The sequence below is a fragment of the Asterias rubens genome, chromosome 1, assembly GCF_902459465.1.
Source record: "Asterias rubens chromosome 1, eAstRub1.3, whole genome shotgun sequence".
Lineage (NCBI taxonomy): Eukaryota > Metazoa > Echinodermata > Asteroidea > Forcipulatida > Asteriidae > Asterias > Asterias rubens.
The window spans coordinates 19,505,801-19,518,806 of NC_047062.1; the positions used below are offsets into that span (position 1 = coordinate 19,505,801).

The window sequence follows — 13,006 nt, forward strand, 5'->3', positions numbered from 1 at the left end:
CAGTTTCAGGAAAATGCACAGCATGTACATGTAAAAACAGCATGTAGCCCTATGTCCTGATCAGTAGAAATCGGTCACAAGACTACCCACCCTGTCACCTAGCCCTGGTAGGACGTCAGTCAGTGCCAAGCAATGGAGGTGTCCAACCTGGGCTACCCTGTCACCCAATTTTGAACAGAGGTTATTTATTCAGGTAACAATTGCACAACAGGCTGGAAATAAAATTTCAACAGGTGTAACACCAGTGAATTAGACCACAGACAATTCCATTTTGGAAGGGGGTGGGGTTGGCGGGGATCAGACAAAATTTGGGGCGCTATTGGTTGTATCGAACCTGTTATTTACAATGTTCATTTTCTTTTCTTATTTCAGGGCAAAAGGCAGGGCAATGTTTCCTACCCCCCCCCCCACCCCATCGCCCCCCCCCCCCTCCCCGGCCTGTTATACCACTGTGTGTTTGAGCATGGAGGTAGAAAAAAGTTTGAGAGGCAATTGTCGACACTGAAACACTAACAACAAACTTTCCGCGGAAGACGGAAGAGAATGTTAATGTTAAAAAGATTTGGTTACAACTTCTAAAAAGATGGTTGGCCAATATGTAACAATGTTTACATTTCAGTATTTCGCTGGATACTAACTGTTCCTTTTCATGTTTCTTACTCTTATATTTGCAAAGGAAATACAAAATGTATTCAACCTCATTAACTTTGATAATTGCTCCAAAAAAATAATTACCATACTTCTGACCTTGTAAGTAAGAAGGACTTTTTTCATATAGTAAACTAAAAGCAACACTTAAATAGGACCATGGAGGTAGAAGCAGAGAAAAACACTTCATAAACAGTGCAGCAATTTATACAAGGATGGAACAAGGATGTGGTTTTAAAATGGCAGAATATTTAAGTTAACGTAACTTCCTAGAGCTAGTTGTATTACTAATACTAGGCCAACTTATTATCTTTTGTTACATAACATACCTCATCCCATTTGATGAACTTGTTGCCTTTGGTCATCCATTCAGGCACTTCGACATCTTCCAACTTGAACACCCTCTTGTGTGTTTTAGCTCCAGCCATTACTACCGTCCCGGGTTAGTACAGTGAGTACAACCACTCACTCGGAATCCGGAAGTGTTCCAAACACCACCGCAAAAATTCACCACACTTTCATTTAATTTTTAAAACACATCCACAAAACAGTAGCTATAGTTAGATAATCCAGAAAAAACGTCTCTCGTATCTTTTCCCTGTCTTGTAGAAGATGAAGTAAATGTGGGTTTTCTACCTTAGTTCTCGGTTACGTGAAGTCGATGTGCGCAATGTTGACAGCAGCCTCTATCTTTCTACCGTGTGTGTTATGCATGCAGCTGTGCGTTCAGTGTCACTCAGGTGGTTTTGTTCGGAAATCATGCCGTGGAACGACGACAACCCACGGCGTACCATGCAGGTGTGTAACCGCCTTGCGACCCAGGAGTCAGACAAAACCTGACGGGGTGTAACTTCACGTCTTGCGTTGCAAGTTTCCTGAGACAGTTCAATTCTTTTAGGACATTAATCCACACATGACTATGACTCTTCCACGATGGCCGACGATATAAATTCACAGCAAGTAACTTGTCGTAGTTGTTGAAATTGTTAGCTTTTTGCCGGTATGATTTGAGATACAGTACCGTCGGCCTGTGCGTATGTTGAATGCCTTTTTGCTGCAAAAACGCACGGTGCACTTAAGTAGTCTTGTGCTCAAAACCTTCTTGCTTGATTTTGACAACAGAGGGGGCTGTACCATTTTTGGATGTGAATCAAAAAATTTAATTATTACTAGGAGCACAGAGAATATGGGGAAGTGGAGGAGGGCGTGGAGGAGGGCGGGGGGTGTAATTTGTGGTAGAATTATTGCATAAAGAAGGAGAGTATCAATATTGATAGTCACTCCAACAATAAAATAAACGGAAAATATGTAATAAGGCAAAGAGATCTGCCCAATTCATGTTTTACAAAAAAACAGCAATTTTTTAATGGCAATTACCCTTTAGTCGCCAACAAAAATCAGTCTCTTTTTATGTTAACAGCAAACTCTTTCGAGCCCGACTTGTACATCAGTCGCAACTGAGATGTAAGCTTTCAGATCACATGTCACACAAATAACAGAATCAATCACTTAAGTTTGCACTTGCAGCAGGGTCAGACAAATGTTGCTTCCAAGACTTCTACTCTTCTTGAGTCTATTTGGAACTTCATTGGAAAGCAATAATGTTGTAATTTGCTTACAATTTAGCCACGTGCTAAGTAATTTCCATTTTTCATTATAGGGTTTACATAACATTCCACATTCACCCCAATGTAAAGTATAAACTGCATTACTCGGCAAGTAGACACACACGTGGTGTTATCGCAAACCAAGTATATATTGCATTGTGAATTTTAGTAAAAGAAAATACGAAAGTCTTAAAGGCACTGGAACTATTGGTAATTAGTCCAAATATTTGTTAGCAAGAAACATTACTTGTCAACAATCAATGGAGAGCTGTTGAGAGTATAAAATATTATGAGAAACGGCTCCCTCTGAAGTAACATAGTTTTCAAGAAAGAAGTAATTTCCCACTAAAATATTCGAGTTTGATTTCTCGAAATCAAGCATCTGAAGGCATACAACTTCGTGTGACAAGGGTGTTTTTTTCTTCCATTATTATCTTGCAACTTCGATGACCAATTGAGTTCAAATTTTCACAGGTTTGTTATTTTGTGCATATGTTGAGATACACCAAGTGAGAAGAGAGTCTTTGACAATTACCAGTAGTGTCCAGTGTCCTTAAAGGTTACAAACAAGGACTCTGATGAACATGAAACATGAGATTAAGTTGGTCAAAATGTGCACTTTATTAACCCAATAGTATTGGTACACACACCTCGTATGTATAATATACTCATTAATTTGGGCAAATTCACGATTACATAGAGACTGCTGGTCACTATAGTACTTTTTTATTTGCCATGAAATGTTTATACTCTATACACACAGACCTATCAAATGCAGTGCATGAAACACCTTTATCAAATTCTCATGGCAATATCCCCAACATACAATAAGTATAACCAGATATTAAAACTTGAAATTTTAGTTCTGAAGAAAACACTTAACTTGTATCAACTCCTTGTTTTCTGTAGTGTTGTTGATGTTCGAAGGAAGAAACTAAATGCTATTGCTTAGTATTGATTTCATTTGTACAAATTTAATTTGCAATTTCTAAATAACAAACATACTGTTACAAGAAAGGGTGGTCAAACCTTACTTCTTGCACTGTGTCCAACTGCTAACAAAACAAAAATGACTGGACCGTTTGTAAATTAACTCAATAATACTCAGATTCTATGTAAGGATTTCCTTGATACTATTTCGAAATAAACAAGTGAAGTTCCTGAACGGTTTAATACATTGTTCTCTGATGGGACATTTTGTTGAATCTATCCCTGTTTAGAATACAGCGCAGCTTGAGTGAATAACCGGTTATCCGAAAAGCCAACAACTTGTAATTTACATCCAACGTAAGGAAGCACAGTTAAATTATACTTTAATTGACACGAGAGGGAAAACCATAGCAAAAAAAAAAAACCCACACACACAATAAACACATAAATAAACAACATAGCTGATGAAGTATGTAACTATTCTTCTGTTTTTCGTTCTCATGAGTAATGGAACTTAATCATGGTAAAGCCGTATTTCTTACATTCAAATCAATGAAATCAAACCGAGGCTGGAAGGACAAAAATAGTATGGTAGATTGAGAATCAGTGTTCAGTATTGGTAATGTCACACGGGGTACAAGACAATGATGATCCTGTGCACAGCAAGTATACTTGAGGCCCTTTTCGAATACGCGGCTTTTGCTTTGGATTCGCTTCAGGCTTCATTCTCTGGTATGACTCCCTGAACGCATAGCATGCGTATAGTAAAAACAACTGAGGGGCCTAGCTAGCCAGAGTCAAATCCAAAGCCGTGTATTTGAAAAGGGCCATACTCTTAGTGATAATGGTCCATACAAAACAGACTACTACATACTCTATATAAATGTATAGAAAACTGTAACTTGAACAAGTTTATTTGATCAATTTTCAATCACCTCAAGTTCAAGACACTACAGTTTGTTAGACATTTACACAAAGTTCATGCCTTTACAGTATTCTCATGCTTTCTTTTTGAATAACTACTCTCCTGTAAGAGTACTGGGCAGGAACATAACAAGGTAACAAACCAGTTTGTGTAAAACTAGCTGCCATGAAAACATGGCAACACCATTGGTTGGGTAGCCTATTTTCTGAAGAGAAAGTGCATTTTAGCAACAAATTACTGTAAAACAAAAACTCACTACTATAGGCATCTAGCTGGACACTCTTCCAAAGTAAATACAATGAATAAAACCCAAACACACCCGTTTTCAGCAGATGACAAAGGACGTTTCAAACAAAAACTTACCTCAAATCAAAAATAACCCTATTTTAAAAACATGTTTGAAAACATAATACACCAGTGTGGGATTAAACTCACCAATGAAAACAAAATGCATGTCAAAGTTGTGTGAAAAGGGTATCTAATTTATATATATATATATAAACTAAATATACTTTAATTAATGAAAGACATTTAACCAAACATACTGTTCGATGACTTAAAATTATGCAGCTAATAAAATTAGGAACACAATAAAACACAGCAATCTTTAAAAGAATCAGTAAAATGCAAAATGGACGCCCGCATCAATACAAATTTAGTATCTCATTGCGTTCTGGCGCTATGGACATAACACTCACTGAATCTCAGAGTAAGGCTGTGTCTGAATTAGCGGCTACAGCTACGACTACAGCTACGGCTAACACTAGACTTTGTGTCATCATGCGTTGAAGTATAGGACATCCTTGGCAACACACTTAGCAACAGTTGTAGCCGAAGCTGTAGCCATCATTTCAGATACAGCCTAAGACTTTGACAAATGATTGACGAGGCTGGTTGGAGATTTGGCAGTTGGACATGATCAACGGGGTTGGAGTAAAAAAAAGGTGTAGTATAGAAATAAGGGAAGGTGGACGGAGGCGCATGTGGACAGGGCATGTCACTGAATTTAAAAAGGAATTGTTTTAAACATTCATAAATATTTCATGGGTTTCTGGGGGCACGAGGAAAGTAGGGGTGCAAAGAACAACATGGAGCTGGAGAAAGAAAGGAAACAGCTCTGATGGGAATCTTGTTATGAAGCCAAACCTGTGGCCTTAAACAGAGGAAATTGTAGAGAGTGCACTGAAGCCTGATGGGTCATGCATCCAAAACAGGTCAGGTCATACATATTGATATGCATCATAAAAGAGATGAGTAGTGAAATGGAATAAGTTGTAATCATGAAGAATGAGGCATAAAGGCCCGGTCACACTGCAGCGATAACGCGAACGGTAACGATCACGACGCAAAGAGAACGCGTTCTATTGGTTGAATTGCTCCACGCAGAATACGCACACGCCCATTCAACCAATAGAATGCGTTCTCTTGGCGTCGTTATCGTTCTCATTATCGCTGCAGTGGGACTGGGCCTTAAGAGATGGGAGAAGGCTAGGTTTGAAGGAGGAGGCAAATTTCAATAAGTTATCAAAGTATGGAAATAATCTCCTTAATCTCCTCTTTCCAAGACAAGCTTGGGACAGTAGACTTCAGACAGCAAATATTTATCATGCTGCTTTGTCCCACGTTAGCATGTGTGATGGAAATGAGGGTTCAAGAGAAATAGGCCAGCCCAAATCATTGTTTGGTTGTATCAGTGTCCAACTGCTGTGCAAGGTAGGGTATCGACCAAGATAGCTCCAACACATAGAGTTATATATAAGAACTAGAGGGCGCACGAGTGATGCTTCGTGCACAAACGCCACGGGACCGCAAGATGACAAGCGCGTCATTCTGCACGCGCGTTGAATATGAAATACACGTTTGAGGTTTTTTTTTATTGAACGCTCATGCGATGCTGTTTGTTCAACTTACAAAATGGCCGCACAAACACACGCTGTGAGATGCCAGTTTTGTCAACTTAGAAAATGGCCGCCTGCACGCACGCCGGAGTGCGTATATAGGCCAGTGCGCCCTCTAGTTCTTATATATAACTCTATGCTCCAACATTATACATCCCCCACCATTATTGGAGCCTTGATTGATCAAGGGCCGATTTCACAAAGAGCTAAGACAAATCTTAACTGCAAATCAATCATAGTAAAGTGTGATGTCACAATACAAATCAATAAGGTTATACTGACAATTTGTCTTGTCTTGGGATGAATTTTATTGCTTTGTGAAATCGGCTCCAATACATGTTGGTGGAGTAACATACATGTATGTCAGATTTGAATGATTAAGTGTTAGAAGGACTAATAATGTTAATTATGGGATCATTAGGCACTGTTGCTGTCAATCAGTTGCAAGACCTTTCTCTTCACATCAACAAAAATCTGCTCAAAAGCAAAAAAAACAAAATGGCTACAAATCAAATTTGTCTCACACCCACTATACAAAATGATCAAAACAAAAGTCAAACAAAATTAAAAGATAATAATATACTCTATAATATAATTTGTAATTCAGCATTCCAAAATAACGAAATAAACCAGTATTTCATACGATGGTGTTTACCCCCAAAACAATAAATTAATTTTTGTGTAGTAGTTATTCTGACATTAATACAATCACCTTTATATACATAAAGAAGAATCATTTATGATATAGTATCTTTTTTTTCTCTCTCTCTCTCAAAAGGGATTTTGACAATTGGGAAACAACCATTGAATGTAATTTGTACAATCTAGCTTGGATATTGCAATAAACCATGATTCCTGATCAATCTAATTAAAGAGCCTAAACCACACAAACCTAAAAATAGAAAGGACCTGTTATTTTCATCATCGATTCTTTATAATAATTGTTTTATATTTTAATTTATGATACAAGACAAAAAAAGTAGGACGACCAACACCATTCTACTTCAGACTCTGACCAGTCTAATTCTAACTTCCCACTACTAAATAAAAAAGTATGAAACTCTGTCATCAATAATCTGAGTGGACACTTTTACATGATACCAAAATATTTCTTAAAAATCGAAAACAATAAATAAAAATAATTTCCTCGAATGGAGACATACCAAGCCTTGACTGGGAACCAGCTATTCACATTATATACAAGCCTATAAACAAATCACTGAAAAGGTGGTACCTCTATTCTAAACCATGCATTGACTATGCATTGAAACAGGCTACCGGTGCATTTCAGTATGTCTCCAAGGAAGTTTAAAACTAAATCAATTTTAAGAAAGTGCAGTTCACGTAAAAACCCATTCTCTTAAAAAGCAAAACAATTTCAGTCTTTTTGAGCAGTCGTTTAAGTGTTGACTTAGACAGACCCCTTCCCCACAGAAATAAACTGTAATAATAAAATATAAACAAAATAAATAACAACACAACATAAATAAAATTCTACTCCCCTAATATATACAATGCATAAGTCTACATTATCAAACTTAAAATGCATTTTAAATCCAAATAAAAACTGAAACCAGTTCCTTTCAAACCAACATTATGTCTATGTCAGGAAGAGGGATAAAATGCACCATGTATACACAATTCCATGAAAAAGTCTCCTACGAATGTTTATCATAAACAAATATATATACACTGCATCAAAAGATTTATTATGTATAACCTGTTAAAATTCCTTAAACTCTCTGATACCTAAGCTATTTAACTATGAAACACAAAATACACATAGTCCTTTAGTTTAGTACTAATAAACACCAAGATGTACGTTTCATTCTGTCTATTTACATAATATTTTTAATTTTTTTTGTGTCAAGAATGAAGTCTGTTTGCTAATCTGTACATATTTACAAAACGGTTGTTTTCAGTCAGTCGAGATGTTCTCCGTCTAACACTGTAATAAGCAAGTTGTACTGTCCCCTGTGACCCAGGGTTATGTTTGATTGAACAAGAAATGGGCTTTTAATCCGGTAAGCACTTTAAACAGCTTCCACAAAGGAACATGAATTACAACCATATCAATATCACACAATGGGTACGGGTTAAGTTATAATGGAATACTGTAAGTCGATAGCCAGACTAAGCTTGATTAATCTATTTGTCGAGAGTCCACATGTTTGGATGTAAAAGTTATGACATGCAGTTGAATTGCGACGAACTCCTTGCAAATCACCAAACGCTACAAGGACGCTGAAAGAACAGCCTCCTTTGCCCCAGTGAGGGCGCTCTTTGAGCGTGGGGACGTCACATGCAAGTGGTCTATGGATTCCTTTTGTGCAAGTCTTGTGTGTGTGTTTGAATGCTGGAACCGGTTACACTAGTCTGTGAAATCGTGTTTCTTTCACATGTAAAAGCAAAGTACATGAGAACTATAAGTTCTCCAAATTGAAAAAGCAGACCTGCAAGGTCTGTTAAAGCCTTGAAAAGATCCTTCAATACACACAGTAAGGAATCACTGAAAACTGTTTCCATTACACAAGATTATCTTTTGGTACATTCACACTTTGAGTGACATATACAATTTTGAAACTTCAAATGATTAAAACCAGTTGTCTTTCAGAGTTTTAATATGACAGTGGTCGACAAAATAATAGCCAGTGATTTGCCATCACGATATTTTTCTGCTTTTTATCATCAATCTGAGTCTGACACAAGCAGCGAGTTGGTTTTAATCAATACAGTATAAAAACAATGGCAGGTTCTTTTAGCTGCAGTTTTCAAAAAGAAATGAAAATCACTGCTCTTGTTTGTGCATGTGCATTCAGCATTCATTCGCTGTAGATCAAAAAGGGTCTCCAAGATCCATTCAGTTTCCAATAAATAGAGTCCTTGTGAAACTGGGAAAACAAGTTACAAGATTTTCGCCTAACCTTAAAACGGTTTAAGTGTCACTGTTTGTGTCACTGTGTGTGACAATCCTTCAATTGCGATTTTTATTTTTTTTTCAAAATAAACATATGTTCTTCTGTATCTTTTTGTACAGATAAACTTTAGTTTATTCCTGAATTCTTATAAGATGCAATCAAAACTCATTGAATTTGATCCGTTGACTTGTGCAAAAATTCCCCTTTGGAACATACAGACACATTTGTTTTTGATGTCCATTGACATGTCTCAACTTTCGCTGTAAAATGACATTTTACACTGTTTTAACGCGAGGTTAGATATTTTTTTAACTTTTCCCCAAATTTAAGTAGACTTTATCTACTGGAAAATCCCTGAATTTAACCTTGGACCCCCTCATTAAAAGTACAAAAAAAGAAAAAGCCTAAAAAGTGCATGGCTACAACACCACTTCTCAAACCTAGATGCTTAATACCAAATAAACAAAATATAAATTACCCATTTTAACAGTACCCCTAAATATTCCCCATTATATAATCCTGACTGTCTCTTTCATTTCTTTCTCAAGAGAGAAGTACTGAAGTAACAATTTTACCCTATTTTTTACCAAGGTGCTTGGAATACATTCTTCACAAATACAAATTCAAATAAGTGTTCTCAAGGTTTTACAGTTTAAGACTAATTCTTACCTTTTAGGTTCAATGCCCTTTTTTTTTAATACTCTACGTTGAGTTAAACGTACCTTCATCTTTGAATTTGAAACATGACCCTCTCAAATGGCAAGATATTTAAATCATCAATAAATAAATAATTTATCAAGAATCAATTAGATTTCTACTAGTACTTTTTTGAATCTGTTAAACAACAAGCTAGTTTCAATGATATTTGTTTGCAGCACACATCATACCATATTAGTTTAAGATTAGCAATTACCGCTACCACCAAACGGGCACTTTTTAAGACAATTTTCTTGCTCCCAAAAGTTCAAAGTAAAATCTTGATTAAAAAGCATAGTTGAAACTACCTTTAAAAAAAATTACCTTTAAGATACTTCTGTTTGTTTCAAATCAAAGATGCTACCTCAAAAATAAACTTAAAAACCAATTATTTTAAACTGATAAAAAGTTTGCCATAGGGTTTCACACTAAAACACTAAAAAATAGAAAGGGTCAACTTTTTGTTTGTAGAGCTGCAACTACCCTACATTTACACAACAACACAAGACCAATGGTGGAACAAATTCTGACACACTATTTTGTAGTACTTTGCGTCCTTGTGGTACGAATCTACTCACTAGCATGGAGCCAACCTCCAACGATGGTGTAGGTTGTGTCAGCCATTTTGAAATCTCTGCCTTCAGTCGACGGAGTAACAATTGTTGTACACAGCTAATGGCGAGATGATCTTATCAGAACTACCCCTCCCAAGACACTCTTGATGCACAATAGTCTGAATTCATTTATGTTTGTTAAGACAAAACTTCTCAAATTCATAAGATTTGTGTAGCCACGGAGGCCTGGCTGTAGTGTGCTCATTTGGACGACACCTACAACTTGTTTCAGTTTAACAAATCGGCAACTTGATATGACCCAGAGTTAACCTTAACATCTGACGTCATACCTCAAGACTCGTGATTTATGCCAAAGATCTGCTTTTGAGGCCCACGTACATAATCACCTTTGACCTCCCATCATTTCACATGGCCTTCATGGATCTGGAGATTCGCCGTTAAATTTGGCATACATGTGAATACATATAAAGCCATTGCCTATACTTATTCTTGCGGATAATGACAGGGGACCAGTCTAACTCAGAGTGTGCTCAAAATAAAGACCCTATCAAAATACCGGAATCTTTCCACTGGTACTTGAGGGAGCTGTGACTGGTTTCCATACCCCTCAAACCAATAAGCTTTACATAGAAAGCATTCTAGATGTCACATGTATCTTGGGTCATGAAGACTGTATGAAGAAAGGCTTTTAGTTGGGGATAGTTTCAAGACAGGAGAGGGGTTGGGGAGGGAGGGGGGGGTCTTGCAGAGGATGAGGTTCTACCTTGCAGTATGTTGGGTCACTGTGTGTCCTTTTATAACAAGTCGTTAACATTGAATCTGTTCTCGTACTACTACAGCAGGCTCCGTCTTGCCATGTGAGTTATTGGTCTCTGTGGTTTTGGCTTTGTGCGCTTCAATCATCTGCAAAAAAATAAAATCATAAGAAATCATAATGTATCTAATCCAAAAAAGGGTAGGATTTGAACATAACATTTTCATTGGGTGTGGCTCATGACAGGATCGACGTCTGAAACCAAGACGCTCCAGAGTCGTTCTGAACGACTGCAACAATCAATCATTAGACTTCCAGCGCATCCAGTCCGTCCGAACTGTTGCAGGCGTCAATCTTTTCATACACTCAATTCAATAATTTGGTTCGACGCGGCTCTAGAGTGCCTGTCTTAACCGGGTGTAAGACTCTATGACAATAACACCTACCTCTTCATTGGCCCGTATGAGTAGATCCACCTGCTTCTTATGCTCAGTATTCAACTCGTCAGTTTCCTTCGATTGTCTGGACAAGAGCTACAACAAAACAAACACATGATCAGTCGCAGTGACAAATAAAGGGTTTCTCTAAATCTATTCATTCCTCTCATAATTATTCTTAAACTAATTAATTTGGGGTTGAACAAAGAAAAATTAGCAAGAGCGGGCTTTGAACCAACGGCCTCTTGTTTAATGTGCCGGTATTCTACCAACTGAGTTATCTAGCCCTATGGTTGTCGGTCTCCCTGAAGAAGGTAATCAGACTTAAATGCCAGCAGTTGCATTCGAAAAGTAGTGAAGGCCTGACAGTGTCTTCTACATGTAATACTTTTTTCGCGCTGGACTGAACTATCACAATCAAACACAATAGGGCGCCGTCTCAGAAAAACCTTATTTATCAAATAATAAACCACAACGGAAACTGACAGGGTAAGTTTAAACAGTTTGGGTTTGAACAAAGAAAAATGGACTGGAGCTAGACTTGAACTAACAACCTCCAGAATAACATACCTGCGCTCCACCAACTGAGCTATCTAGTCCTTTGTTGGCGGTCTCCCTATTAGTCAATATCTTTGTTCGGGGGTGCCAGGCAGAAGCTATAAAACCGTTGGCTGCCGTATAGCCAGGGATCACACCCAAGTTTAAAATACAACAAGGGAATCGGCAGGTAGAGGATAATAACCTTTAGGGAATGCAATTTTTTAACATTAAATATCAGTGAAACGGGTTGTTTTGCAGGGAGGGGTTTCGGAACATGCCGTTGTAAAACACAGATTCATCAGTCACTTACTCTTTTTCTCTCTTCCATGAATTTCTTAGTACTGTTACTCTGGAGCTCTCTTATTCTCCTGCAGGAAACAAATTGAACATTGGGACTCAACAAATGACATCTCCCAAACAGTTTTGAAGTTTAACAAAAAAAAACTGCAACTCATGTTGATGGTTTCAGACATGGTGGCATCACACTGACCAAGTTTAACCGTTTGTCGACTGATCTGGTACTCATACTACACAACATGTGTTGGGTACCAGGCATACTACACAACATGTGTTGGGTACCAGGCAAGACGGTCTCTTGTCGACAAATGGTGCTTGTGAGTACATTTTTATTATTGGTTTATTAAAAACATTCAAACTTTGCAGCCAAAAGCTGAATTGTGTTTAAAATACAGAACTATATAAAAAAAAAAAAATTGCAGAAAAATATTAAGACATACAAAAACATTTTTTAAGTACAAAAACAAAACATCAAATGACTATAATAAGACGTTTAAAAGAATACTGTCCACTAAACAGGCATGATATTCTTCCTGCTATACTCTGATAGTGCTTCTTTTGTTCTCTTTTTTAAATTTTATATAGGGAACACAAATAGAAGCACAATACACAATTGAACTAAAAGCAGGTAGCGAGAGGCAAGATGTAGTCAGCAATTGCCCCAAAAACATGTAGCAAGGGAAGGCTTTAAAACACAAACTTACTGCTTGTTTAAAAGAGCAGTCAGGTAGGTGTGGAATGGGGCTGTTCTTATATCGACTAGTACGGCATCTAACAATGG

General features: G+C 37.4%; 2 protein-coding genes across 8 annotated transcripts in view; both read right to left on the minus strand.

Annotated features, from left to right (window-relative positions):
- Window positions 1-1,681, minus strand: part of LOC117299251 (1-phosphatidylinositol 4,5-bisphosphate phosphodiesterase beta-1-like) — a 105,125-nt gene extending 103,444 nt beyond the window's left edge. The window contains exon 1 of the mRNA XM_033782733.1: window positions 978-1,681. Within this exon, the coding sequence (XP_033638624.1) occupies window positions 978-1,076 (99 nt within the window). The 5' untranslated portion in view covers window positions 1,077-1,681. The remainder of the gene's footprint in view (window positions 1-977) is intronic.
- A 4,621-nt stretch (window positions 1,682-6,302) lies between these two features.
- The window catches only part of LOC117288321 (1-phosphatidylinositol 4,5-bisphosphate phosphodiesterase beta-4-like), a 61,835-nt gene continuing 55,131 nt past the window's right edge, over window positions 6,303-13,006 (minus strand). For all 7 annotated transcript variants that reach the window (XM_033769181.1, XM_033769164.1, XM_033769157.1 and 4 more), the window contains 3 exons: window positions 12,239-12,296; window positions 11,398-11,484; window positions 6,303-11,100 (listed from right to left, as the gene is read on the minus strand). In XM_033769181.1, the coding sequence (XP_033625072.1) occupies window positions 11,005-11,100; window positions 11,398-11,484; window positions 12,239-12,296 (241 nt within the window). In that variant the 3' untranslated portion in view covers window positions 6,303-11,004. The remainder of the gene's footprint in view (window positions 11,101-11,397; window positions 11,485-12,238; window positions 12,297-13,006) is intronic.